General features: G+C 55.9%; 1 protein-coding gene across 2 annotated transcripts in view; it reads left to right on the top strand.

The window, feature by feature from the left end:
• The window catches only part of COL5A1 (collagen type V alpha 1 chain), a 152,861-nt gene that overhangs the window by 91,670 nt on the left and 34,641 nt on the right, over positions 1 to 26,550 (top strand). For both annotated transcript variants that reach the window (XM_041724123.1, XM_041724122.1), the window contains exons 25-39: positions 74 to 127; positions 4,253 to 4,297; positions 5,144 to 5,197; positions 8,363 to 8,407; positions 10,109 to 10,162; positions 12,494 to 12,601; positions 13,063 to 13,116; positions 15,044 to 15,097; positions 19,381 to 19,425; positions 19,553 to 19,606; positions 20,665 to 20,709; positions 21,188 to 21,241; positions 22,137 to 22,190; positions 24,677 to 24,730; positions 25,434 to 25,541. In XM_041724123.1, the coding sequence (XP_041580057.1) occupies positions 74 to 127; positions 4,253 to 4,297; positions 5,144 to 5,197; positions 8,363 to 8,407; positions 10,109 to 10,162; positions 12,494 to 12,601; positions 13,063 to 13,116; positions 15,044 to 15,097; positions 19,381 to 19,425; positions 19,553 to 19,606; positions 20,665 to 20,709; positions 21,188 to 21,241; positions 22,137 to 22,190; positions 24,677 to 24,730; positions 25,434 to 25,541 (882 nt within the window). The remainder of the gene's footprint in view (positions 1 to 73; positions 128 to 4,252; positions 4,298 to 5,143; positions 5,198 to 8,362; positions 8,408 to 10,108; positions 10,163 to 12,493; positions 12,602 to 13,062; positions 13,117 to 15,043; positions 15,098 to 19,380; positions 19,426 to 19,552; positions 19,607 to 20,664; positions 20,710 to 21,187; positions 21,242 to 22,136; positions 22,191 to 24,676; positions 24,731 to 25,433; positions 25,542 to 26,550) is intronic.

The raw sequence follows: 26,550 nt of genomic DNA, 5'->3' as shown, positions 1-26,550 counted from the left end.
GAGGCAGGTGGAGGGTGGGGCAGCCTAGTGGAGGGGCAACCCCAGGGCTCACGGGGTCTCTGGTTTGTTCCAGGGTCCCCTGGGTAAACCAGGCTTGCCAGGAATGCCCGGTGCTGATGGACCCCCGGTGAGTACCCTGCTCGTCTCACCCCTTCACAGCCACCTGCCCTGGGGGTCCCCCAGGCCTGCAGCTGCCCCCCTCGCCCCTCGTTTCCTCTCTCCCACCTCCAAGAATGAAGACCCCGCTGATTGCGAGCTTGCTTGCTCAGTAGTCGCTGGGCTTCGGACACACTTTTCCCTAATGAACTCCAATCAAGGGGTGGAGACAGCATGAGTAGAAGTGTGAGTTATTTATTGGGGGTGCTGCTTCATGACCAGAACCAGCCTGCATTGTTAACTCCCTGGAGGGCTGGGCTGGGCTCTGAGTCGGGTGCTGTGCCACTGGTTTGAAGGGAAGGACGACGCGTGTGCCGAGGGTATTTTTAGCGATCCCACACTGAGAAGGAGGGTATTCACGAGCACGGGCGCATTTTCAAAGTGTGAGCCCAGCTGTGGAGCCAAATTGGGTGGCGCCTCGAAATAACGAGCCGGTGACAGGTCCAATCTGTGGCTGAGCTGTGGGAGGGAGGGGCGGGGAGGTGACACAGGGTCAGTGTGTGTTACAAGTATGTGTGGATTCATCTGCGCCCATCGCCCTCTTTGCAAGTTGCTGGTGGGATTTGGGGATTTGGGTTATTTTTAGAGGATTCAGGTGATGCTGCCTACACAGCCTGTTTCCAAGGACAAGCTGGCTGAATTACCTGTTTCAGACATGGTGTATTTTATTGTTCTAATCACGCCATTAAAAACTAAGCAGCTCAGTATGTTGACAGCGAATTGGTGACTGTGTAAGGCACAACCGTCCTCTTCCCTTTATGGTGGAGTGTGGTTCTGTCCAGGGCATCACACGTCTGTCCCTGCCCTTCCTCCTCTGAGCTGATGGCTCGCCAGCCTACCACGTGCAAGCTGCCCTGGGCCTCCTGTGGCCTCCCGCAGCCACACATCTGCGAGCATGGACACAGCATGTCGCTTACCTTCTTTAACTTATATTCACACTTAATTTCCTCTTCTGATTATAAAATAACACATCTTGTTATGGAAAATTAGCAAAGTAAATGGAATGACAACGAAATGAAAACCACCCTGACACCATCTCTGAGGCCCAACCCGCTGATAGCAGGGCGGCGCGGCTCCTCGTGTGCATTCTGCTCTCCAACCCCCACCCTCCCCTGTGCATCTTCTGCAGCATTTGATGTGAGGCCCTGTGGGTCTTCTGTAGGGGCTCACGGGGGGATGGTGCCGGGGGTGAGGCACTCTGTAGACCCCCACCTCCCTGACCTGACTGCTTCTTCCAGGGACACCCCTGCCCCGTCCCCACACTGACACTTCCTCCGACTCACTAGGCACCTCAAAGGGTCCGATGTCCTTCTAAATTGTAAGACCCCTGTCTGTGGGGCCCATGGGCTGCCTCTCCTGGACTCTGCCCTTCTCTTCTCCCAACCAGCACTTAAACCTGAAACAGAAAAAAAAAAAAAAAACCTGAAACAGGAACACATGGTAGACCCATCTGAGTGTGTCTGGGCCGGCTGCACAACGCAGGTGCTTCCTGCTACAGGTGCCGAGGGTGACTGGTTGTCTCCTGTGAATTTGCAAGAATAGAGACATTGAAACACACTCTAGTTATGGAGGCAGCACACTGTTGATCATCCTTAAAGAGAGGGTTTTATTTCCTCCTTCCCTCGGGTTGGTTGGGTTTGGCTTCAGCTACAGAAAGGAAGGTTGATTTAAAGCCCTTCAGAAGGAGGGAGTGTTTCAGGGCAGATGCGCGCCTAAGCACGTTGTTAAATCATCCTGGGGAGCTCAGGACGGAGAGATGGAGATGTGAATTATGGTTCGAAGGAATATTACGGAGCCAGTAAAAACCGACTTTGGGCAAGTATTCCGTGACATGAGAAAAGGCCCACCACTCAATATTAAATTAAAAACACATCACGTGATGCCAGTTTAGCATGTATGTGTGCAGAAGATGGATCAGAGGGGCCATATCACACAATTAGCCAGGGTTGCTGCAGGCGGTGAGGTTATTAGGGCCTTCTGCTTTTCCTCTTGCCTGAGGGAGGGTCTATGGGGAACATATATTACTTTTTTAATCAGGAAAGTATCAAATACACATAATTTAAGCTTTATTATTTTTCCATTATACAAGTAATGCTCCTTATAGAGTACTGCAAACGTGTAAATGCACAGAAAGGAGGGGAGATAGTCTGGCCTTGTGCTGGGGAAAAAAAAAATCAATCTCTTGTTTTGATGTATTTCCTTTCAGTGTTTTTCTGTTCCAATATTTTTAGTGAGTCTGCTTTATAAAGCTTTCCCCCCACAAAGTTACTCTCACTCTATACGTCTAAGTTAAAATGCACCTAAAGAAATTGGGCCCCAATTCAAATAATGCTGATAATTATGATGATTGCGGATGCATGTTGGCTGCTTGCTGCGTGGTGGGCGCAGTTCTGAGCGCCCTGCAGACCCGCAGGTGGTTGTGCCCACCAGGTGAGTAAGGACGTTACCATGTGGAGGGCATGGCTCTCCCCCCAAGGGGCCGATGTGGGCTCTGCCCTTAGTGTGTGTGTGTACTTGGCCGGGGCTTGAGCACCCACAGATGCCCTCCCGGTGCCCTTGTTTCCTTAATGGAAACATATCTGTGGTCGATGGAAGCTGGACTAAAATCCCACCAAAGAACCCACATGGCAGAGAGGGGGCAGGATCCCTTCCCTCCCCATCACCCCAGGGCAGGATACCTTCTCCTTGGCACTGTTTGGGTCCAGTGCGACCACCAAGAGGTGCTGGCCCCATGAGCTTTGTTTCTGAAAGGCAGGATGGTGGGCAGTGCATCCCGCTTGGGCCAGAGCAGCAGGTGGGGTGCCTGATTTCCCTCAAAGGTGGCCCCCGCCAGGTTCCCCGTGCCCTGAGGCCTCCTAAGGGCACCCCACCCTGCAGAGGAACTTCCATACCCTCCCACTTGCTTCTGCATCAGGGCAGGCCATTTGCAACCACATTGAATCCAATTGCACAACTAATCAAAATAAAAAGGAGGACCCACAAAATCACTGATTCAAAGAGATGAGATTTAGGTCCCCATAATTCTGCTGTCTAGTGTTGCAGAAATAGAGCCCTCAACGTTTAGAACACTTGAGCTGAAAGAGCCATTGACACATGAGGAAGTGGAGGCCCAGAGAGGGCGAGTAACTGCCCCAAGGTCACACAGAGGGTCAGGTGTAACCAGGACTAGAGTCAGACGCTTCCCTCACGGCATCCTCACCCTACCGCATGGCCTCTTTCCTGGAATCCGTGGGGTATTTCCAGACAGTGAACTGTTTCTCTTTCTGCTTTTATTATCTCTGTTTCCTCAAAAGTAAAACACTAGTGACCAGCCTTGGTTGGAAAAGTCAGAGAGCTCGCATTTCTGATTGGGATTGGTCAGGGCTTGGATGATGGGGCAGTGACCCAGGGGACAACACCATTTCTGCTGGGCCTTGGCTCTGAACCTGTATCATGGGAATAGGTCCTCCCCTCAGGCTGCATCAGCTCAGAGACTGGGAGCACCAGTCTGGGAGGCTGGGGTCCTCTCTTTCAGGTTGCACTGGCCGGGAGGCTGGGAGGCAAACCACGTGAAGACCTGGGGACATACAGGGACCCCGAGCCACATGACAGGACATAGCCTCTGTCCTGGCACCAGCCTGACTTCCCTCGTATCTCCCAACACAAGAGTCTGTGTCCTGCAGATAGCGTGTAGCTCGCTGGTCTGGGAAGCCAGGATATCCAGACCCCTGGTCCTGCATCATTCGTCCTCATTCAGAACAGAATCCAACAACTCTGGGAGTTGTTGAGCAAATGCCTGGTGGTCACCGTCTCCACTCACCTGCGCTTGGGGGTGGGCTGGGCACTAGTGAGTCGAGTGACACCATCGTTCCCAGATCCTACCCGTGGGCTTCCAAGAATGTTCTCCTCCATGCCAACAGGAGGTGTTGCTGGGCCTGCCATGGATGTCACATTACAGATGGTGCCCCTGAGGGTCAGGGCTGAAGGGCTGGCTTGGGCCCACGTGGCTGGGAGTGACCTCTGTGCCCAGCTGCCTGATGGGGGTGTGGGGGAAGGAGATGGGAGACAGCTGTGGGGGGTGGCCAGCAGCTAATGCCCACCTTCTCTCTCCTGACAGGGGCACCCAGGCAAAGAAGGTCCTCCGGGAGAGAAGGGCGGCCAGGTGGGTTCAGGAGGGAATGAGTGGGGGGCAGCTGGGCCCTTCCTCTGGTGTCTGTGCCCGGGGCACCCAGCCTGGGGGAGTGGGGCCTCCACCCCTCGAGGTCCTTGTGACCCCTCCACACCTTTGGTGACTGCACACAGGGGTGTGGGCATAGCCATCACTTGGCCACACAAAAGCTGGGTGATTGTGCAGGTCCTGGGCCAGGGGCTCCTAATGACCCGTTGCCATTGTTTGTTTTGGGTCCAGGGCTTGGGAGTTTAAAGGTGGGATGGACTTGTCTGCTGCCCTGTTGGTGGCGAAAGTCCACATGCCTGCCTTCCTACTCCTGGCTCCCCCAGGCCTGCACCTGCTGGGTGGGCTGGGGCAGAGGTCAGCGAGGCCCTTCAGCTGTCAATGCCACCCCTTCCCAGGTGGTCAGCCCTGTCCCCTTCTCCCAGCCCGAAGCTGTCCCATGTCATCCAAGGTGCCTCTACTGGGAATGTGCTGCTCTCAGGGCAGCCAGGCCCCCCAAAGCATCAGAGCCCTCTGCCCATCTTGCTCGCTGCCCCACTTGCACTCCCGGACTGGTGGGCTGTGGCCACAGTTGGATTGGTCCGTGGTGTTCTTACTCCTCATGGGACACAGCCTGTGCTTTTGCCTTGCCTGGGGCTGGGTCGAGTAGGAGCAGGTCCTGTGTGTCTCCTGAGGAGGCTGATCTGGGCTGTCCCCTCTGCTCAGAGCTGGGGGAGCTTGCTGGTGGAAGGCAGGCATGCTGACTATGCGGGGAGGACCCAGGAGTGCACCAGACACCACCGCCATGCCTGCCCACCCAAGTCAGAGCTAATGGCATTTCCTCTTTGGTTTCAGGGTCCGCCTGGCCCCCAGGGCCCAATTGGCTATCCGGGTCCTCGAGGAGTCAAGGTGAGATTCTGGCTGCTTCACAACTTCCTGGAGGTCAAGGTTGGGATAGCAGGGCGCAGTAGCCCTGGTTCTCCCAGGCTCGTGGGGAGGCGGGATCCCAGGACAGAGGGCCTGGGCAGGTGGGGCAGGGGCCATCTGGGGCCAGGAGGGGCTGATCCCAAGCAGGGGACGTCTCTCTGGTGCGTCTGTGACAACACAGGCAGCAGGACGGTAGCGTGGGGACGCTGTTAGTTGTCACCTGGTGCCTGCTCCCTTCTAGCCCCTTAGGGCTGCACAGCTCAGCCACAGTGAGGTGTCTGGCGCTCTCTCCTAAGGAAGCTCAGAGAAGTAGTTCCAGGGCCCTTTGCACATCTAGAGTGAGAGAGCCCGTCCCCCTGGAGAACACCTAGGCCGACCGGGTGGCTAGGCAAGGTTCGTGGGAGATGTCCATTTATCCACAATTGTGTTTCTGCTGCCGAAAGCGTCCCAGAACCTGGTTAAACAGGGCACAGAGCTCCAGAGCAATACCCAGCACACAGCCCCGGCTGTTCAGCTGGAGCTAACCGTGTTTGCTTTGAGTTGTGTAATGTCATCTCCACTCATGCCACTTTCTCGACTGTGTTGGGCACATTTATATGGAAAGGGATGTGCCCTGAGGAAGGTACATGTGCTGGGTGTGGGTGGGGCTCTGCTTTCTCCGAGAACAACCATGGCATGGCGTCTGAAAGCTCTAGGTGGTTCTGGGGCTTGCAAAAGAAGCTAATGGAGTCTTTCCTTCAAAATGATCTTAACTTGATGTGAAAGGAAATATATACACATGTGTACACACCCCACTAGCTCAGTCTGAAGAATTCACATGAACACACCCAGCAGCACCTGGGCCCCATCCACACCGTTTCCCATGCTTAATGTTCTGGAGCCTTCTTGCCCATCAGAAGTGTGCAGCTGGCCTGTGATGTGGAGGGCGGAGAACCCACGACCTCCGTGCTCAGTAATTTGTCCCAAGTTAGCCTGACATCTATGCCTCCATCAGGACTCAGACCCAGACCTGCGTATTCTGAGCCAAGTGCCCCATGCCGGGCTCCAAGTGGCCCCTACTGCATTTCCCAGGGATCATGGCCTTGTGAGGGCCCGAGCCACCGCAGACAGACTTCCTGGGGCTCAGGGGCCCTAGGTGGGAAGTGGGCTCTTGCAAGCATGCCTAGAGAGTTTCACAAGGATGATTGTTCAGCAGAAATGCTGATTTTGTGAGCTCTGTGCGTGTTTACTTTACAAATTCTTGTCGCATAGCAAAAGTGTCTGCCAGCCCTGAACGTGGCTAATTGCATAATGCTGTGTCTGTGAGCTAAAAGGTGTTTGCTTTAAAATGTTTATGGAGGATGCTCTTATCTTGTCTATCTGATTAAAATTCATTCACGCCACGAGCGATCCAGTTAGACTTGGAAGCGGAGAGTGGGAGGAAAAGCAGAGCTCAATGCTCTTTTCATGGGAGAAATGGATTCTCATTCCCTGGGGTTTTGAAAATGTCAGCGGGGTCCGCAGCCTGGGGGGGCAGCCTGGGGGGGCCCCAGGGGAGGTGACAGCATGGGGCGGACAGGTGGTGGCCTGGCTTTTTCTCCACCAGGTCCTACCTCCCTTCTGGGGCAGCACCCCTCTGCGTGCTTTCCTGTCCTTGCTGAGGGCTAGGCTGCTGCCTACTGGAACCCTGCCTCCTGATCCTGCAGGGGCAGGTGGGCGAAAGACCCTGAATACAAGTTGTCTCTGGGCCCTGCACAAGAACCTGTCCCTCTCTGGGCCCCATGCATTCTGGTCCCTCCGTGCTGGCCCACTTCAGCCATAGCAGATGCTGCAGTCCATGGTTCTGAACCATCCAGGGCCTATTCGTGTCCCCTGGGGGACACCCGGAGACATTTTTGACTGTCCCGATTTGGCAGGGGTTGGGGGGGGGGGGGGCGGTGAGCCTATGGTCATCTAACCGGCAGGTGTCAGAGATGTTGCTCAACACCTCTGTTCCACGTGGTGCAGCCCCTGAAACAAAATGACCCAGCTCAGAGACCTGGCCTGTTTGTCTCCTGGCCTGCAGTCCCCTGGCCTCTGACCAGGTGGTAAAATGGGGGAACATTAGGTCTGGAAGGATGTGGGCAGGGGAAGAGGGAGGAAGCTGGTGCCAGAACCCCCAGGGCATCAGGGTTTCAGGGTAACAGGGCCTCCCCTCTGCCCTGAGGTATCCGGCCACCTGGGTGGCCGGGTGCCTCAGGGGAGGCCGTGCAGCCTGGGCCAGTCCCAGCTCCAGCTTTTCTGAGGGCCCTCTCCTAGGCCCCTGGAAAGGGGCTCAAACTGCGCAGTCTGTGCAAAATTCTTGCCACAAGAGGGCAGCTGGCAGCCTGAGGGTCCCCGGGAGGCTGGCAGCTTTAGCTGGAACAGAGATGGGAGGCCCAGCCTGTCTCGGGTCCTGTGGGCAGCTGGCCCCTGGGAGTCGGTAGTCAGTGTCTGCTTCCTGCTCAGAGGGCTGAGGTCGTGGCCCCTTAACTCCATTCCACAGAGGGCTTTACCTGGCCTGGGTGAGGTGCTGGCTTGGGGGAGGGGGTGGGGGAAGGGGACATGTCCCTCCCTTTCAGTTCTTATTGGCACAGAGATGAGGTATGTCCTGAGCTGACTATTGGTGGTGGTAGTATCATTGTTATTAACTGGTAAATAATGAGATTGTACCTGTTATCATTTATCGTAATAATACAAAATGACGATTGCCAGACAGCACATCGCTGTTGTCTATTGAGCACCCACTCTGTGCTGGGGCACTGTCTGGGGGGCTTATCTGGTGTTCCCCTCCCACCAGCAGTAACAGGGTAATGCTTGTTTTCACCCCCACTTTCCAAATGAGAATATTGAGGCAAGGGACACCCGGGACCTGAACCAGTCTGCCTGATTACAGAGCCCAAGCTGAGGCCTCACGTCCCACCTGCTCCCCAGACCTCAGTGAGACAGATGTTTCTGGAAGAGGGTGGCCTGGGGGGGCTTGCATGGGTGCAAGGATGGAGCCCTTCCTTGGAGACCAGGAGCACAAGGGAGCTTGCCTGGGTTGGGGTGGCCAAGCACTTTCCCTCCTTGGCGTTTGGGGCTTAGGCCTTTCCTTTCGAGAGCTCTGGGGAGGCTCTGACTCACTCCCTTCCCTCTCTGTTTGCACAGGGGGCAGATGGCATCCGCGGTCTGAAGGGCACGAAGGGAGAAAAGGTGAGTGTCCTTTCCATCATGTGGCGGCGGACCAGTGCACACAGCCCAGCCTGGGTTAGGGCAGGTGGCTCCCTTGGTGATGCGCTAGCCCCGGCGGAGGCTGCTGAGGCCTCTGAGGTCGGGGGGCTTGGCACACCCCAAGGCACAGACTGTTTGCCAAAGGAAGAAGAGGTGGATGATGACCCGCTGTGGGTGCCCCACCTGGCGGGGCTGAGGGGCTGGGGCTTTGAACCCCCCACCCAAGGCCAAAGCTCTGGCCCAGCACACAGCCCATGACTCACCTGCCGAGACCAGCGGACGCCCCACTCTCCAGCCCCAGTGGCCACCTTACAAGCTGCTACAGAGCCGGGTGCAGAGGGGAAGGGGTGTCACCACGGAGCTGGGCATGGGTCCCTCCTGCGCCATCTGCCATTCCTGAGGTGGCTCTTCAGGTGGCTGCACTGGACAAGGAGGACATGGAGGCTGGACCCTCCATGCTATGGTGTTTGCTCAGCCCCCGGCCCCCTCTACTCTCAGCTGGCTGCCAGGTGGAAGGAGCAGACGTATACACGTGCTGCCTCAGTTCCCCCTGGAGAGTGGCCAGAGCAAGGCAGACCTCTGAACCCTTGTTCTGGGGCCTCAGAAGTGTGGTGACCAAGGCCCATCGAGGTCAGGGCCAAGCACACCCCCCTGCAGGGCAGACCATGTCCCCACTGGCCAGTCCCATCTCCCTGCATTCCTGGCCTGTGGACCCAGGCCCTGCGGCCTGTCAGAGGGGCCTACCCAGAGCCCCGCGTGCCCCACTTGTCACTTTGACCTTTTGCCAGAAACAGGGCTACTGGAGATAATATGGGCTGGGTGGCACAGGGAGGGCCTCTTCTCCAGGAGGGCCCCCGCACTGTCCTGAGTCAGATCTGAGGGGGGGGTGAGGACCCATCTCCTGGGGCCTTGGCACTCTAAGGCTGCTGTAGGGGCGTCCCTGGCACTTAACACAACAGCGGACGGACAAGTGCCATAGCCCGGGGATGTAAGGCTTCTCGTCCTGCCCCAGAAAGCTGCCTCCCTCTGGGTATGAGCTCCTGGCAGCCTGGATGTTCAGGGCAATGAGATCCAGACACTGAGAGTGAAGGGTGAGCCAGGTGGCCCTGTGCCAACTCCCTGAGGGTCCTATGGGTGTCTCTGTGGGGACACGAGTGGACAACAGGCCACTGACATCTGTGAATCTCCAAATTCACACATGACGGGAACACATCCCATGGCCCAGAAGATGCAGGGCTATATTCACTGCAGGCCAGCCCCGCAGCAGGACTGCCTGGGTCCCAGGCCCTTCCCTACCCTACAGCTCACTGGTCCTGTCCACCAGGCCAGCCAAGGCCTGCAGCTTCTGTGGGGCGTCTTCCCCACGTCCCCCCTCCTGTGCTCACTGGTCAGCAGTTACTGGGCCCCAGCAATGTCTGGACCGGGTGGTGCTGAGGATGTGGGGATTGAGCTTGAGCCCCAGACTGACCGCAGAGGGTGAGGGGGATGCCCTTCATGAGGGACATCCTTACCTGGCACGTCCAGGGCTTGTGTGGTGGCCCAAGCACCTGGGCACTGGGGGCCAGGGTGGATGTCGGGGCCAGGATTGGGGTGGGGTGGGTGCTGAGCGTGGGGGGCCAGCCATCTGAGAGGCAGGCTCCTTCAAGCAGCCCAGGCACTGTCTTGTCCCTCATCCCTCCTCAGGGTGAAGATGGTTTTCCTGGGTTTAAAGGAGACATGGGCATCAAGGGTGATCGGGTGAGTGTCTCAAGGGTGTCAGGGGCTGGGGGCTGGAAGGATGTAGGGGGCCAAGGGCAGGGCCAGCTGAGGGGAGGGGCCAGTGAGGGGCGGGGCTAGAGGAGGGGCTGTAGGAGGGGCTGTAGCAAGGGACCCATGGAGGTGCCGAACAGGGGTGAAGGCTGGAGTGTTTGGAGCCACAGAACAGCTTCTCCTAACAGAGGTGACCCCTCTGCGGGGGCTCCTGGCCCACAGGCAGGGACAGCTGGGAGCCAGAGGCCTGGCTCTGTGCATATCAGCCAGAGGCCTGGCTCAGAGCCGCGGGGCTCTCCTCTGGTGTTCACCCCCAGTTACTAGGGTCACTGTGGTTACCTCGCCCCTCTGCCCCATGCCCTCACCTGCCCCGGGGTCAGTGGAGACTTGTCCTGTTCCAGTGACACCTTAGCAGAGCAGTTCATTTGGCTCAGATGGGTGGGAGCATTGCAGGGGGATAGGCGGGAAGGGGCTGCCGACGAGCCCTCTGACCAGGGAGGGTGGGGGTCCCTGCCCACCCCCATGGCATGTCCGCCCACCAAGCATTCTTACATATTTTTAGGGCCCCAAGCAGCTCCTGTGTTCCGTAGCCTCATCCTGGCCTATCGGAATCTTCAACAAACCAGTTGTTTTTAATGAATAATTCACCTCAGCCGGAGAGGAAGTGGGTCAGTGCTGGGGGAGGTGGGGGCTTACATGGCAGGTGCCTGACAGAAAGCTGCTGGCTGTGTTTTCATCTAATTGAGGAGAGGGTGATGCAGATGATGCTGGAGGAAGTGTCTGGGTCCTGGGCCTGCTGCCACAGTGGTGCAGGCGCTTTGAAGCTCCCCCCCAAAAACTTCTGAGCGAGCCCCGGCCTGAGCAAGAGGGAGTGAGGTGCCTGTGCCGCCTGGTAGGTACGGCCACACAGCAGCAGCTGGACGCACACCTTGACGGTCAGCTGTCAGCCGGCGGGACTGTCACGCGGCCACTGTAATTATGCCCTGACAAGGCGGGCCTGCAGGTGCCTTTTCAGAACACGCCAGAGCCAGAGAGCCCCACACGCTTGGCGCTGTGTCCCAAACTAAAAAGGCAGAAGCAATCTTGGCTTCTATCAAAGGAGGAGGAATAAAAGAGAGATTCATTTCACAGTAATGTCCCAGTTATATTCCTGCTAAACGCAGCCGTTCTAGAACTTTCTCCATGGTGACAAGACTCCCACTCCCCACATCTGAAGGGCTTCTCCGTTTGGCTGGTGAAAAGTCCTTTTTATTATGCCTCTGACAATGCGGTACCTGCATTTGGGGTCCCTATTACGAGGATGCTTTTTCAGAGGAGATCGCACAAAAGACGTTTGGCAGTCACATGCCAGGCTCCTGGGGACAGGCTGCTGTTGGAATTAGGTGAGGGCGGGAGTGGGAGCCAGGTGCCTCCTTCACCACGGAGCTGGTGTCATCGGTCTTAATTTCCCCCAGAGAGAAATTTCTGCCCAGCACTGGTACTTTCTAGTTGGTCAGCCAACATGTGAAAGATACTTTTGTTGATTGAGAAAAAGTGCTTCTTAGGGACCAAGGATCTGGTCCTGCAGACAGACACATTGGACCTTACAAATAAGGAAGTTATTGGTCTTTCTGTGTGTGCTGAGCATTTTTGTTGTGGGTGGCACAGCTGTCCCACAGCTGCTCCTGGAAGCCAGAGACCAGAGGACACTCAGCAGCGGGCAGAGAGGTGGGCGCTCAGATGCTGGGCTGGCATGCTGTGTTGACGTCGGCAACCCCCATTGGGCTTGGGCCCAGGCCTCCCCATTCGTATGATGGGGAGTTGGATGGGGCCGTGTTTGGGACCCTGCCATTTGTGGGACACGTCTGTGGTCCCCTGTGTGCCAGCCATGCCCAGATAGATGCCCAGCCAGGGGCTGTGGTCCATTCCTATGCCTCTTGGGGTTTCAAGGGAAAAAGCATCCCCCTGTGCATGAGCTGTTGTGCTGTATTTGGGAAAGTAGCAATTTAGAGCAACCAGTGCAAACCAGTGTTAACCAGTTATCTCAGCCAAAAGAGACTCATTTGGAGAAGGTACCTGGGAAGAGCCACCCACCTCTGTGCAGAGGGATGGGGAAGCCGTTCAGCAGAGTGTATAGCTTGCTGCACCGTGCTTTGCTCTAGTCTGACCCAAGCGGGTTCTATCTGCTTGAGGCCACCTGGTGGGCCGAGCCATCTGAGTGGCTCCTACTGGGAGATCTTACCTGGGACATGGATTCTTAGGCACAGAACAGCCGTGAGTGTCGTGTGGTGGGGAGTGAGCCTGGGAGTCTGCCCTCACCTTCTTTTTTCTGACTTGCAGGGGGAGATCGGCCCCCCTGGTCCTCGAGGAGAGGATGGCCCCGAAGGCCCTAAGGGTCGTGGAGGTCCGAATGGCGACCCTGGTCCTCTGGGACCCCCTGGCGAGAAGGTATGTGACACGGGAAGCTCCACCACCTCTCAGGGACAGAACTTCCAATGAACTTGGATGTCCAGCTGGTGACTCAGCGAGGCTGAGACCCCCAGATGGGGATGGGGGAGGTCTGATGCAGGTCCTGTCCCACGTGCTCCCCTGGCACCCTGCCAACTGTCCCAGGGAGATTGTCTGTTGACAGCTCGATCCTTTTCTTGTTCTAAGCTGGGACATTCAGAGCACTTGGCCAGCTTCCTGGGAGAGTGCCTTCCTCTAGGCTTTCCCAGCGTGGGGTCTGAGCCCCGGCAACCATGGCAAAAGTCCTTACACCTGCCCTGCCCTTCAACTCCGCCCTCCGCCCATCTCGGAGTGCCCAAGATGTCCTCCCTGTCCTAACCCTAGCCCTAACCCTAACCCTAACCCTAGCCCTAACCCTAACCCTAACCCTAACCCTGACACAACTACTACTTTTTCACCAGGGAAAGCTCGGAGTGCCAGGATTACCAGGTTACCCAGGAAGACAAGGGCCCAAGGTAATTTGTGAGCATGGCCAGTGCTCGGAGACCCCCTCGAGGCTCCTGCCCTCCCTGTCCCTCTAACCGACTCTGGGGGTGCTGCTGTGTCTCCCCCACATTCTGCCCTGCTCACAGCCTTCTGCCTTAGTCTGGCTGAGTTGGAAGGAGGTGCCAGCACAGTTAGTGGAGCCTTTCAGAGAATGCGGGAAAGCCAGGCTGAGCCCAGGGCTGCACGAGTGGTCCCTGGCATCTGCGCCCGCTACTTTCTCCACACGGAGGACCCGAGAAGCCTCGCTCACCTTTGGTGCTTCACCCTGGGGATTTGAAAGTTATTTGCTCATAACTGAGCCTAAAAGAGAGATGAAACCTTCCTTATATGATATCATGTTCTGCCTTAAGTGAAACAGCTCCTCGAGGCTTTGGAAAGCATTTAAGACATTATTTTTTTTCAAATCTCACCTTTTATTATTCATGGCTCTTCCTTAAAAAATACCCAGCCGCCTGCACTAGAGACATAATTAGTGGTGGAAGAGAGCTCCTGTCTCTCCCATCTCTCCTGCCTCCCCAGCCTCAGCACTCTCTAGACTCCCAGTCTCAGTCTTATTAACAGGACGGGCCCTGTGGGCTGGCTGCACTGCAGGGTATTCCCATCCTGGCTAAGGAAACAGCGGCCCTTCCCGTGGAATGCTAATATCCACCCCCAGGGCCTGGACCCTCGCCCTGTGTGCAAGGGGGGCAGGTGGCGTGAAACGGGAGTGTGTTTCATGTCCAGCAGTGGCACGCCGGACGTGGCTGTGATGTGCCCACGGCATCTTGGAGAAAGACGGGTTGATGGATGGATCTTCTCTCCTGAAGTGCATGTCTCCTGGGGGGTGGAGCAGAGAGAAGAGAAGTTTGGGGGTATGTGTGGATCAAGTTCAGGCAGCGTCCTTGGAAGGCAAGGGTAGAACTTCGAAGCTTGCCTGGCCATTTTGAAAGTCCTTGGGAGCGCCTGGATGTAGCCCTGTTACCCAGCTCCCACACTGAGCGCTGTGGGACCTGAAACCAGGGGTCTTCGGCACAGTCTCCTGCCCCGATTTGCGGATGGGCATAGGGCCGGGTGGGCCATGCTAGGCCCCTGTGAGAAATGCAAGGCTGGGAAATTTGTGAGCCTTTCATGTTCTAAGCACATGTTCAGGTCAGGATTTTAAGCCACATGGAAGGTAGAGGCCCATTGACAGTAGTCACCACCTCCTGAGTATGTGGGGGGCCAGGGGGCACCTTACAACTCACCTAGGAGGTGTCTGGATATTCACCACAACAAAGTCGTGAGTTCATCTTTTGTCTATATGCACCTTGTAGGTTTCTAGAATGAACTAGCTGTTAGTTGCTATAGTCTGCACTAATTTACATTGATTTCTGATTTTACAAGTTGCCATGCTTTATTTAGAGGTGTTCTGGGAAGATAACAAAACATGACAAGGCACGGTAAACAAACATCATAAATGTGAGATTTGCACATCATCTCCAGTTCATCTCTATGCACCCTGTTCTTCCCAAATACTAGCGTTATGAAGACATGGGTGTGGAGAAAGGGAGAAGGGAGAAGCATGGTTAAGACAGCTTTGGTTTTTAGATTTGGAGTCTATGAGATGTTCCGGAAATATTTATTGAGTGGGTGGGTGATGATGATGGCTGGGTGGATGGATCAGTGGAGGGATGAATGGATGAGTGGATGGGTGGATGATGTATATATGGGTAGATAGGTTGGTGGATAGTTGGATGGATGGGTGGAGGGGTGGATGGATGGATGGGTGAACATCTAAGTGTGTGTGGGTGGATGGGTGTGTTAGGGGTGGGTAGTTAGTGTCTGAGGCTGTGTACTGGAACATGCAGCTGGCACATGCAGCATAGCTCATCCCCTGGCCCAGCTCTCATGCTTCTTCATTAATTATCTCTCTTTCAGGGTTCTATTGGATTTCCTGGCTTTCCTGGTGCCAACGGAGAGAAAGGTGGCAGGGTAAGGATTGCCTGGCCCCTTGTCAGGTGGCTTGTTCTGCTGCCTTGGTATTTAAAGGGTATACTTTCTAGTATGTCTTGTTTATTCTCACCCACTTTGCTGCCAAAACTGCCTTCCAGACAGCTGACCTTTAGGTCAGGGGCTTGGGCTCCAAGCACGGGAGACTCTTCCCACATGTGGGGCTGGGTGGGGTGGGGGCAGGAAGGGCAGGAGCAGGAGAGGAAAACATGTGGGGAGTGGGTAGAGAATTCTAATAAACACCACGACTCTGACAGCTCCTCAGGTCATTAGTGAAACCCAGATTCTTCCCTTTCAACCCAACTGACTCTTCCTCCAGGCTAAGTTTAAAAGGAAAGGAAGGGGAAAAAGGAGCTTTCTTCTACTTTGTATGTCACCTGCCCCGTGGGTGTGAATTCAGGAAGCCCCTCTGCCCTGTTACTGCCCAGCTGCCATAGTCACAGCGCACCTGCCTGGTGCAGTGCACAGTGGTTCCCTCTGTCATCACCATGAACTTCCACATTCTGGGGGACTGGGCTGGGGAAGCCATGACTCCCTGGTGGCCAGGCCTTCTGGCAGGAAGATGACGTAGTGCTGCCAGAGCACTGCCCCCTGAGGGACACGTGATCCAGGGGGTCATCTTGGTCCTGCAGCCCTGAGCTGGGTGTCCACAGGCATGTGGGGACACAGGGGCTGGTCTGTGAGATATGTACAGGGCATGCCTTGTTGGGCACACCAGGCTTCTGAAGAACTGCAGCCTCTGTGTGTGCTATGCCAGGCCAAGCCCGCTGCCCTGAGCCCCATGCTGGAGCTCCGGGCACAGGTGGGGGCTGTACCCCGTCAGATCACCTGCTCCAAAGTGTCCTTACCATGTCTGAGCAGAGACCGTGAGCTCTCCTGAAAACAGAGACTTCTAGCCACCAAACCCGTGTGAGCAAACGTTTGTGCCCAGGGGGCCACTCTCAGTACGAGCAGATGTGTGAACACAGGGACAGGATTATCATCTGGATCTGGGTCTGGAGCTGGCTCTCTGCCTGTTAACTCCACATATATCCTGTCTGTGTCTACATCAGTGCGTGTGTCTCTGCGTGTGTCTCTTGCCCGTCTATCACTGTCACCATCCGTGTATCCGTCATCTACCCACCCACCTACCTACTTACCTGTCTATCTGGTTCTTCCTTCCAGGGAGAGTCTGATGGATGTCTTTAGGGAAGGCTGTGTTCTAGAATATAGAGGCCACGGTGAAGTGTGGTCTGGGGCCCGGGAAGTGTGGGGTGGCGAGGGGATGGCTTCGGTGTTGGTGGAGGCCTCATAACCTTTGACACCACCCTGCCGTGAGACTGTCCAGGAGGGGTCATGACATTCAGAGAGTTTGGTCTTATGATTTGACTACAAGTCCTGCTATGGAGGCCTGGCCAGCACCCTAGGGCCACACTCTGATCCAAGCCCCATTACCCTCTCCCTGCCCCTTGAGCTTCTCAGCCTCCCACCCCTGAGCTCAGAAGGCCGGACAGGTGCCTGGGTCCCCTCCTCCACTCTGAGCCCCGGTGGGCCATCGTCCATGTGTATCAGTGCCGTGGGTCACCAGGGACACAGAGGAAACACAGGTGGTTGGAGAGCAGGGCAGTGTGGGGCCAAGGGTTTGCTCTTGTGGGCTTGGGCTTGTGGTTCCCAGGCTCTGAAGCATGGACACCCCGAGGAAACCATCTACGCCACGAATTTCCAGGGATTTCCTAGCTCGCATGTGGCAGCCACCTCGGTGGGTGTGGGGCCAATGACAAAGATGTCCACTTATACAAAAGGGAATGGCTTTGGCAAGGGCCAAAAAGGACTGGTGAGCACGTCCACTCCTTGTGGGAGAGAAAGAGTCCCTGTGCTGCTCCTGAGACCCAAGCGGAGAATCTGCAGGAACATGGTGAAGTGTGTCCCTGGGAAGTGTCCGAGATGGCCCTGCACATGAGCCAAGCAGCGGACTGCTGCCGTGTTACGTGCACGTGGACCAATCACCGCTTGGCTCCTGGGCTCCCCACGCCCCGGTGCCCACTGGAGACTGAGGACCCCTGTCCCCACACGGGAGAGGAACCCCGATTACACACGTCTGCCCGGCTCCCCTCCTGAGAGAGATGTCTGTGTTCTGGAACCTTCCCCAGGAAGGAAGGAGGAGGGGTTCCTCCCCCTGCTGGGGTCTCCCAGCAACAGTGACCTTCCCTGCGCCCCAGTGCTTTTCACTCCTGCAGTGATGGTGGCAGTCCGGCTGGCTCGCTGCCTCTTCTAAACCAGCTTGTGGGGTTGTTCTCAGCATCCTGTCACAGCGTCTGTCCATCCATCCGTTCAAACAGCAATAATTGAGCACCACCTCAGTCCCCATGTCCTGGATGCTCTTGGGGCCCTGAGGACACAGCAGGAGAAGCCCAGATCCTCGCCCTCGTGGAACTTGCCTTCGGAGGCAGGGGCAGTGAGCAAATCTGAGGGTGGTGTGTGCTAGGAGAAAAAGCAGGGGGGCGGGAGGGTGGGTAACTGCAGAGGGAGGTAAGGGTCAGGGACAGGTGCCCGGGAGGAATGGCCGAGGCCTGAGTGGGGAGCAGAGTGCGGGTAGGGCCAGGAGCCGTCCCAGGGGCGAGAGGATGTGAAGGTGGTGGAGGCGAGCAGGGGTGGGGTCCTGAGATCAGAGCCCCCACCCCCACCCCTGTGGAGCACGATGCCACTTGACAGACTGGCGCTGGCTGCGTTTGAAACGTCCTCCCCGAGGGTTTCAAATGGAAGTCATCCAGATTTAGATGAGAATCTTGGGGAGGGTGGTGAGAAGCAGAAGTTCCTGGTGTGGGTGGAGCCTGCTCCTCGCCTATCCTGAGCCATCCGCTGACCAGGAGGGTGGCCCCAAGGGGCTGGGGGCTGAGGGGGACTAGGAGTCCTGAGACGCCACCCGCGTTTGGCTTCTCGGCTGGAGTGTGTGCCTCCCCCATGGGGATGTGAGGACAAGTGCTCACAGGCAAGCTGTCGAGGGGACCGTGGAGGGGTAGGGGGCACCATCTCTACAGCAGCGTCCATGCCTCTTGGCTTGGGTCAGATTACAAAGAGGACCTGGGAGGCCCCAGTGGACCACGGCGGGGATTCTCCTGCTGTCTGTGCCAGGGTGGGTAGTCTCTGTGGGAAGACAGCGGGCCAGGGACCAAGGGCAGGGGTTTAGGTGGAGGCTGGGGTACGGAGGCATGCACCTGTGTGCACCCACAAATGCCAAGAAGCAGCCGGTACCCCGCCCTGGCGTCGACGCTGGTGAGAGGCTACCATTGGAAGAAAGCAAAGGCTTTATTAATTTTTGTATGCAAATATTTATTTGAAGCCAAAGGATATTGCCGTATAATTAAAGCAGGGAAGCCAGAGTGCATTGTTACAAGGCAACATAATTATCTCATCATCATACGCTGTTTTATTAAATTCATTTCAAGATGAGAGGCTGTAGAAAAGCCGTTTGGATTCTGGCAGCAAACAAGTGAAAGATGGTGAGAGGCAGCGTATCAGGTGGCCTTTAGCGACACAGCCCTGTCTTGGGCTTTTCCGTGAGAAACTGTCATAAAATTCTGGAAAATCGGTCGAGAGGCATGGGGACACTGGGGTGGCGTTCAGCCCACTGCTTCCCCATGCCTTAGGTAAACTGCATTTACCAGCTCTCAGAGCTTTGCTTCAGAGGAAAAAAACCACGCATAGCATCTGTTTTCCGTGGTTTGGAAAATGCAAAACAACGACAACAAGAAAACGGAGTCCAAATTCTATTAGAAGAGAAGCAAATGGCTTTGGGTATATGATTTATATATCGAGTTGCAAGTTTGCTTGTCTGCGGAGCCTATTGAAAATTTAATGGCTAATATTCTTAACTGTAGCAAAAGTAAATTATGTATGAAAGGGGTTGACGTTCTTTTCTTCTCTTGCAATAATGACCCACTCGCCCCCCCCCCCCGCCGCCCCCGCCTCTGGGAGAGAGAGAGAGGGAGAGGGGGGGTGGGGTGTCGATGCTTGCAGAAAGGAAACCAGATCGGAAACCGGATAATGGTGGTAAACATCCATCAGACTGCAGGAAGAAAATTGGATTTCTACAGGCCTGTGTAGGAATACAAAGCTGTGGGTGTTGAATGTGCGGTGAAGTCTCTCAGCCTGAAAAATCTCCTGTGGAAGCCAAGATAAGGGCAGCGGGCCTTCCCTGCCTCTGTCTTTGAGCGCTCTCCCCGTAAGCCGCCCAGGCCGTGGCAGGTGTCTTGAGGGACTGACAGCCCCTTCCTCTCTGGTTCTAGGGCACGCCTGGGAAGCCGGGACCACGGGGGCAACGAGGCCCAACGGTAACCACCCTCTGGGCTTCTGAGAAGCGGGAACACATTGTGGGGAGCACACTCGGTGGTAGGGGGTGGGAGGTCCCCAGGGCAGGGACGATCAGAGCTCACCTTTCCTCTGTCTTTCCCCTCGCAGGGTCCGCGGGGTGAACGAGGCCCCCGGGGCATCACTGGGAAGCCTGGCCCCAAGGTAGGTTTTTGGTGTCTTTTGTGGTGCTGCCTACCCACATACGGGTGACACATGGCCTTTGCATTTGGAGAAACAAACAAAAAGGACTTTTGGTTGAGGGTATTTAAGAAGGAGCTGGTTCAGCAGCCCTCAGACGGTCAGGTTGCATCAAATCCTGTGCTTTGGCCCCGAGAGCAGAGGCAGAAAGGGCCAAACCTACTGGAACCTCTGAGACAGCGGCCCTGAGGCCTCCAGAGGCTGGGCCCTTTGGCCTGTGCACAAATGCCAAACCATCTGGGTACTCACCATCTAATTCTGGTGGGCACGTCCTATTTCTTTTCTTGAAAAGGGTTTTGAGTTACAGAGAGATCTTTGCCAGAAATCAAAAGAAAGTCCTTCCTGCCTTAAGGGAGAGCCTGAGCCTGCCTCCTACATCCCTCCCTCCTGCCAAGAGGCACGGCCACCAACTACCCTGATTATCCGTGTGGCCTGCCCTGTCCTATCAGGTCACCATTCCCAAATGCATCCCCTCCAAGGACGTGGGTCTTGCTGATCGGCTGGGGTGCAGAGCTGACCTGCCTCCAGGCTACCGGTGTGTGCCCACCAGAGGCCACTATACATTTGTCCACGATGAGCGCCGGGGTGCGTCACATTCCCGGACACGGACTTAACTGTCCTACTAGAGCCACTAGTGCCATGGGGCAGCCGCTGTCACAGCTGTGGGGGCCTGGGGACAGAGGCCCGTGTCCTGTCTCCATGTGAGTGTCTGATACATTTCTTGGTGGCAGCACAGACTTTGTGCCCTGCAGGGGACTGTCCTCGGGGAAATGTCACAGCCCTGTAAACAGCAGCTCAGTGTCTGATGTGTGTGAAGAGGTGAGAGGACAGGTGGCCTTTGGGAGCAGGGATCGTGGCTGGTGCTCTCTGCTCTACAGAGAATCCGGGTGACTGCACAGGTGCATGTGTGCCATACGTGGCTCTGAAGTCCCAGCAAAGCCATGAGCTGGAGTCTTTCTACCACAAGCGGTACTAATATGGATAATCATAAAGGTCTTCTTGCTCTTTCCGTCCCTCCCTAGGGCAACTCTGGAGGCGATGGCCCAGCCGGCCCTCCGGGTGAACGGGTGAGCGTTGTGATCGCAGGGCCCACTGCGAGCATCTCTGGGCTTGCCTTAAATGTCACTGTCCCTTTCTTTCTGGAGGTGGCTGGGGCGAGGGAGTCATGCCTTTGACTCTGCTGGAAGAAAGGGTTTCCCTGACTTGAACATGGGTCAGTGGTAGCTGTCACTGGGTGTCACGTCTCCTGCCTGTTGACATCAGCGGCCCCTCCCCATGGCCCTGGTCTTGGGGCTCAGATATGGCTGGGACGCATGGGAAACTGTGAGCCCTCCGCCCCCTGCTGACCCCCTGAGCTTCCCGCCTGACCTCCTGTTACATGTTGGTGAGGGTAGGACTGGAATGGATGGAGAAAGGGTCTAGGGGAGCAGAGAGAAATTTTGCTCAGAGAACCAACAACTTGGGAGGCCAGTTGTGGGGGGCGGCTGGGCCCCCACATGGAAGGGGAAGGACGTCTGTGCTCAGTGGGCTGATCTCTGTTCCCAGGGACCCAACGGACCCCAAGGACCCACCGGTTTCCCTGGACCCAAGGGCCCCCCTGTAAGTAATGTGTTTTCCTTGTTAGGCGGGGATTCTGGGGGACTCCATGCAGGCCCCTCCCGGTGGGCCAGCAAGTGGGTGTCATCTGGGAAGCTGGCTGCAGAGAGCTGCTTTTCAGAAGCGTGGACCTCTTTCTCATTTAGACCAACGTGGCCTCCTAGGTGGGCCCAGTGTGAGCATCCTGGGGCTGCTGGGCCACGTTACCACTGACTTGGTCACTTAAAACAGCAGAAATGTGTTCTCTCATCCTCTGGAGGCCAGAAGTCCAAAACCTGGGAGCTGGCAGGCCTGGTCCATTCCGGGGGCTTCAGGAGAAACTGTCTCCTGCTCTCTCCTGGCCCCCGGGCTTGCTAGCCGTCCATGGCTTGTGCTCTCTTCTCTCCATCTGGCCTCCACCCTCATGTGGCCACCTCCTCTCTGGGCTCCTCTGGGTCTTCAAACCTCTGTCTTGTTATGGGGCCATGTGTCACTGGATTAGGGCCCACTCCAGTGCAGTATGACCTTGTCTTGATGACATCGGCAAAGCCCCAGTGTCCCAAGTGAGGTCCTTCACAGGTACAGTGGGTTAGGACTTGAACCTGTGTTTTGGGGACACAACTGGATTCAGAACAGGTGCCATATCTCCCTGGCGGTCAGCAATCAGGACATGACAGCCCTGGGTCCCCATGCTGCCTGCCTCAGTATCCCCCCCAGGTGGTGAAGCGTGGCCCTCAGGAAGGCTGTGTGGGTTCAAGAGGTGACACACAGGTGCTGTGACACACCATGACTGTTGCAGAAATTTTCTGTGAAATGAAGTAGCAGTCACCTGCCCCCCCACCCCCGGTCTGGCATTAAATCCCAAAGGTGCGTGCTTCTCAGAACCCACTGAAACTTCTTCCTTTGCCTCTTTCTTCAGGGCCCTCCAGGCAAGGATGGGCTCCCAGGACACCCTGGACAGAGAGGAGAGACCGTAAGTACTGGCAGTGCAGGGACAGGGGGACAAGGGGACACAGGCTGACCGACCTCTCCTGCAGCCCCACATGTGGGCACTGCCTCCTCTTCCTGAGGAAAATCCTCCTGAGTGTGGGAGCTGCACGCATTCAGATGGGAAGGGAGCAGGAAGGGCTGTGTCCTGCTGTGAAGCTGCAGGAGGGCCTCGGGCTTGTACTGGTCATAGCCTCGTCGCTCTGGGTACTTCTGGCCTCGGGTTGATGGGCAGGGGGGCCCTTCAAAGAGGCAGGTGGGCTTGCAGCTATATTCTCCATCAGCAGATTGCTGCCCCACGCCCACTGCCCACCTTCTCCTTCCCTTTAGAAGAGCCCAGAGCAGGTGGTATCTGAGCGTTAAAGATCTTGGTGTTTTCAGTTGGGACAAAAAGCATTTTTCAGAAGTAAGATCAGTTCCTGGTCATGAGCACCATTTGGGATTTGAACCAGTGCACTGTGTCTACTGCAGGCATGTCCTGGGAGGGGGTTGTGGTGAGGTACACCTGTGACCTTGGTAGGGAGGCATGGAGGGTAGACCTGTGACCTTGGTGGGGGGGGCATGGCAAGGTACACCTGTGACCTTGAGGCCCCAGGTTCAGACAGGTAGGGCCCTTTTGTCGCCAGATGGATGGTAGAGGTTGCTGGGAGGCCCCTTTGGCCCTGCAGCCATTATTTTTGTGGTCACGGATCTCTGAAAGACAGTCACAGCAAATGGGGGCCCTGTGACCAATGAGACCTTGAATGCCAGATTTAACATCTCAGTACTTGCTCTAAAAAAAAAAAAAAAAAAAATCCCTTTGTCCCTCCGGTTCATTGTGATGAAACCTCTTTTAATTATACCTTCCCGGTGTTCTGCAGCTTGGCGCATGCTGGCTGATAAATGCAGATTACCCTGTTCTTTTGTTTATAGAAAAAATTAAAACCTTTCATCTGAGCTTTCGCATATGTTTCTCTAATGCTGTTCTGAGGAGGAGACAAGATAGAAGGTTTTGCCAAGTGTGTGCTTTTCTCCCTCTGACTTCTCCCAAAGAGAGGCTGGTAGATTGATTAAGCTCCTTGTCTTTGCTGGGAACGGAGTACAGGGACTTTCCAGCTACCTGTGCCGGGCCTGGCTGCCCTCACGGACACAGGAGCATCCTGTCCCCAGACTGGCCAGGACAGAGGTCTCCAATGTGGGGCGTCCAGACACATCCTCCAGAGAGGTCTTTTGTCAGGTGTTGACTTTGCTCTTTAATAGGAAGTGGATACATGAGAGGCCTATACTTCTAGATGTGAGCCCAAAGTCCATTCCTGGGCAAGGGGTTCAAGTCTGATTCCATCCTGAGCCAGCAGCAATGGTCCTACCCCCAAGGCAGAAGGAGAGGCCCTCCTTGCGTTACACACCAGCTCCTGCTCCCCTTGGGCACTTCCGCCATGGCCCACCAAACAGAGGTGCCCTTGACCTGTCCACCACACCTTGTTTCTGACCCTGTAAGATGCTGCCTTTAATTAATTCTACTTGAAAAAATGGCCATTTCCATGCATTGCATGCAACTCCCCTGGGCCAAAAGAGAAGAGCCCTCTGAGAATTTGCAGGGATGCTGAATCTGCCATGCATTTGCATGGTCCAGTGGCTAAGCATGAAGTTTCAGATGCCAGCATGGTGGCTGTCCTCAACGGGGTGGCAGGGAACCACCCTTGCCTATCAGCCACATGGGCCAGTCTGCTTGTCTTCTGGGTCTCGGTGGGGCTTACAACTTCTGCTAATAGCTTCCTGGGCGTCACACCTGCTCATCTCTGCCAGTGTTGCATGGCACCTGCAGATAGCATCTCATTGGTATATGCCATGCTCTGTAGATGTGCCCAGAAATTAAGCCTTCCTCTTCGCAGTCCACTTTCTCCTTGAAGGAAGCGTGTGTAGCGTGGCCAGCATCCACAGTGAAGGCAGGGCCGTTGCCCACGAGCAGTGGGCAGGGCAGAGGGAGAAATTGCTGTGGAATCAGGCTCGGCACGCTCGCGCTGTCAAATCATGGAAGCAGCAAGCCCCCGCTGTTTCCTGATTTCCACTGATGCCCAGGGGCTGGTGAGGTCACCTGTCACGCAGCAGAGGTGTTAGCGACACACGCGGGACCGTCTCACAGAGCCACTAATGAGAAACAGCCCAGAGGTAGCTCCCGAGTCAAGCTTCCGGAGGCTGAGAAATGGCACCGAGTCTGCTGGGAAAATGAACACTTAGTGACATTATAAAGATTAACGGTTTTAAAATATATTTCTCAGCACAAAAACACGGCGGCGGAAACCAGCTAGTGAAGCTAACTTGTCTGGCTTCATTATCTTCATGAAATTAATGCACAAACAGAGCAGGAGAGCTGGGCCCTCTGGAGTGAAGTCGGGAGCGTGTGCAATTTATTCGGGGACGTGGCGGGCGGTTGGGGCGCAAGGCTTCTGATGGGAGCCACCCGGCCACCTCAGGCACTGACTCTCTCCGCAGGGGTTCCAAGGCAAGACCGGCCCCCCGGGACCCCCAGGCGTTGTCGGCCCTCAGGTGAGTGGCGCCTCCCCCCCGTGTTTCACTGGCAGTTGGTGTTGTGTGCCCATGCAGGAACGGGAGGAAGGGGCCCCAGGATTGGGAAAGTGCAGGTGTAGCTCACAGAATCCTGAGCCCCACAAGCTTGTTGACGTTCAGAGCTGAGCTTTGCATGGGGAACCAGATGGGGGAACGGGGGAACCGTCTGTTGAACCATCAGCGAGAACCAAGCAGGCAGAACCAACACGGCCCCTGGGCAGTTGGGGCGGGCTTCCTGGGCAGGGCCGCGCCGTACCTGTTCCTCCCTGCCCTCCTGCCCTGGGCTCTGGTCAGGGCCGGCCCCTGCTTTTCTGCAGAGCAGACTCGTGGCTTTGAGCAGCAAAACCGGGCAGCAAGCTTGCACCTAATGCAGTGGTAAATAAGATATTGACCCGCTGTGGCCATGGACTGCAGGCAATGTGGGCACACTGCCCACCTCTCAGGTGGCGATCTGGCCACCTCCCCTGCATGTGGCTCCATGTTACATCCTACCCCGTCCACTCTGCTCTTTTTTCTGACTCTTTATGGGAAGAAAGAGATTTGTGAAGCAGGATGAGGTTTGGTGAGCATGCAGTGGGCCCTGTGCCTCCACGGCCCCGGCCGTCCCTGATTTGGGAAGAGAAAACTGCTTCCTGGCAAGTCTCTTGAGAACTTTTGTGGCTGATACCGACTTTCCTCACAGGGTCCCACAGGAGAAACTGGTCCGATGGGCGAGCGTGGCCACCCTGGGCCCCCAGGCCCCCCCGGTGAACAGGGGCTCCCAGGCCTTGCTGGGAAAGAGGGGACGAAGGTGAGTTAGTTGGGCCTTCTGTGCCAGCCTGACTTCCCAACAGGGAGTTTTCTCCTGCTCTAAAATGACTCGGAGTAAGCGATTTCTCAGACAAATGCCCGTCATGCCAGTCTGCTCCCCAGACCGCAGACTCAGCCCCACTTTCGCCTGGTCTGAAGGAGCACCTGAACTGACTTGCCACAGGAATGGAGGGTGACGGGGCTGGGGGTCAGCCCGGTCCTGGGCCTTCTGCCCCCGGGGCCGTCTCTCCCATCACCCAGCTGCCACATAACGTGCTCTGATACTTCATGTCTGAAGATAATTGAACAGAAAGTGACCCATTAAAAAGTTTCCCATAATAAGAGGCGTGAGAATAAATAATAAAAGTAGGAAGCAGATGCATTTCTGTCCTACCTCTTAGTGTGGATCCTGCCTTCCCTCTTTATTCCTCAGGGAGCCACCCCCCAAAGCCAGGGGGGTCGTAATTCCCGTGTATCGGCTTGAAAATGGCGAGCCACCTCCCCTTGCAGCTTCTCAGTGAGGGACACGGCAGACCCAGCCCTTTGGATGAGCACACGCACAAGAGTAACCCTCACGATAATGAGGTAGAGCCAGTCAAGTAGAGTAGGGCAGTTGAAAAAATTGCACACCTATGTAGGTGCACTGAAACACATGTGTGCCATATGCACGTGTGCATGAGTGTGTGATGTGTGTAGACGTAAACGAGCATATATCCCAGTCACTGGGAGGCTCTCTGAGTTCGGGAAGGAGGTCGAGGGCGTGCTGGTTGGAGAGGCCCTCTACTCCCATGTTTGGCCCTGGAGAAAATTCTAGAAGATATTTGGAACAAGTATCCTGGGTGATAAGTCCATTTGGAGTGATGTTGCCAATGTTCCTTTACCTGAGAAGTCACGAGAAGCCCCAAATGTATGAAACAGGTAGATGTGGAGGCAGATAGCCACCTGGCCCTCAGCTCCCACTCAATTCACTGTGGCCCCAGAGAGATGAAGTCTGTCCCCAAACCACATGC

The sequence above is a fragment of the Vulpes lagopus genome, chromosome 12, assembly GCF_018345385.1.
Source record: "Vulpes lagopus strain Blue_001 chromosome 12, ASM1834538v1, whole genome shotgun sequence".
Lineage (NCBI taxonomy): Eukaryota > Metazoa > Chordata > Mammalia > Carnivora > Canidae > Vulpes > Vulpes lagopus.
Note: the sequence above shows the minus strand (reverse complement) of the source record. Positions and strands in the feature narration are given on the sequence as shown.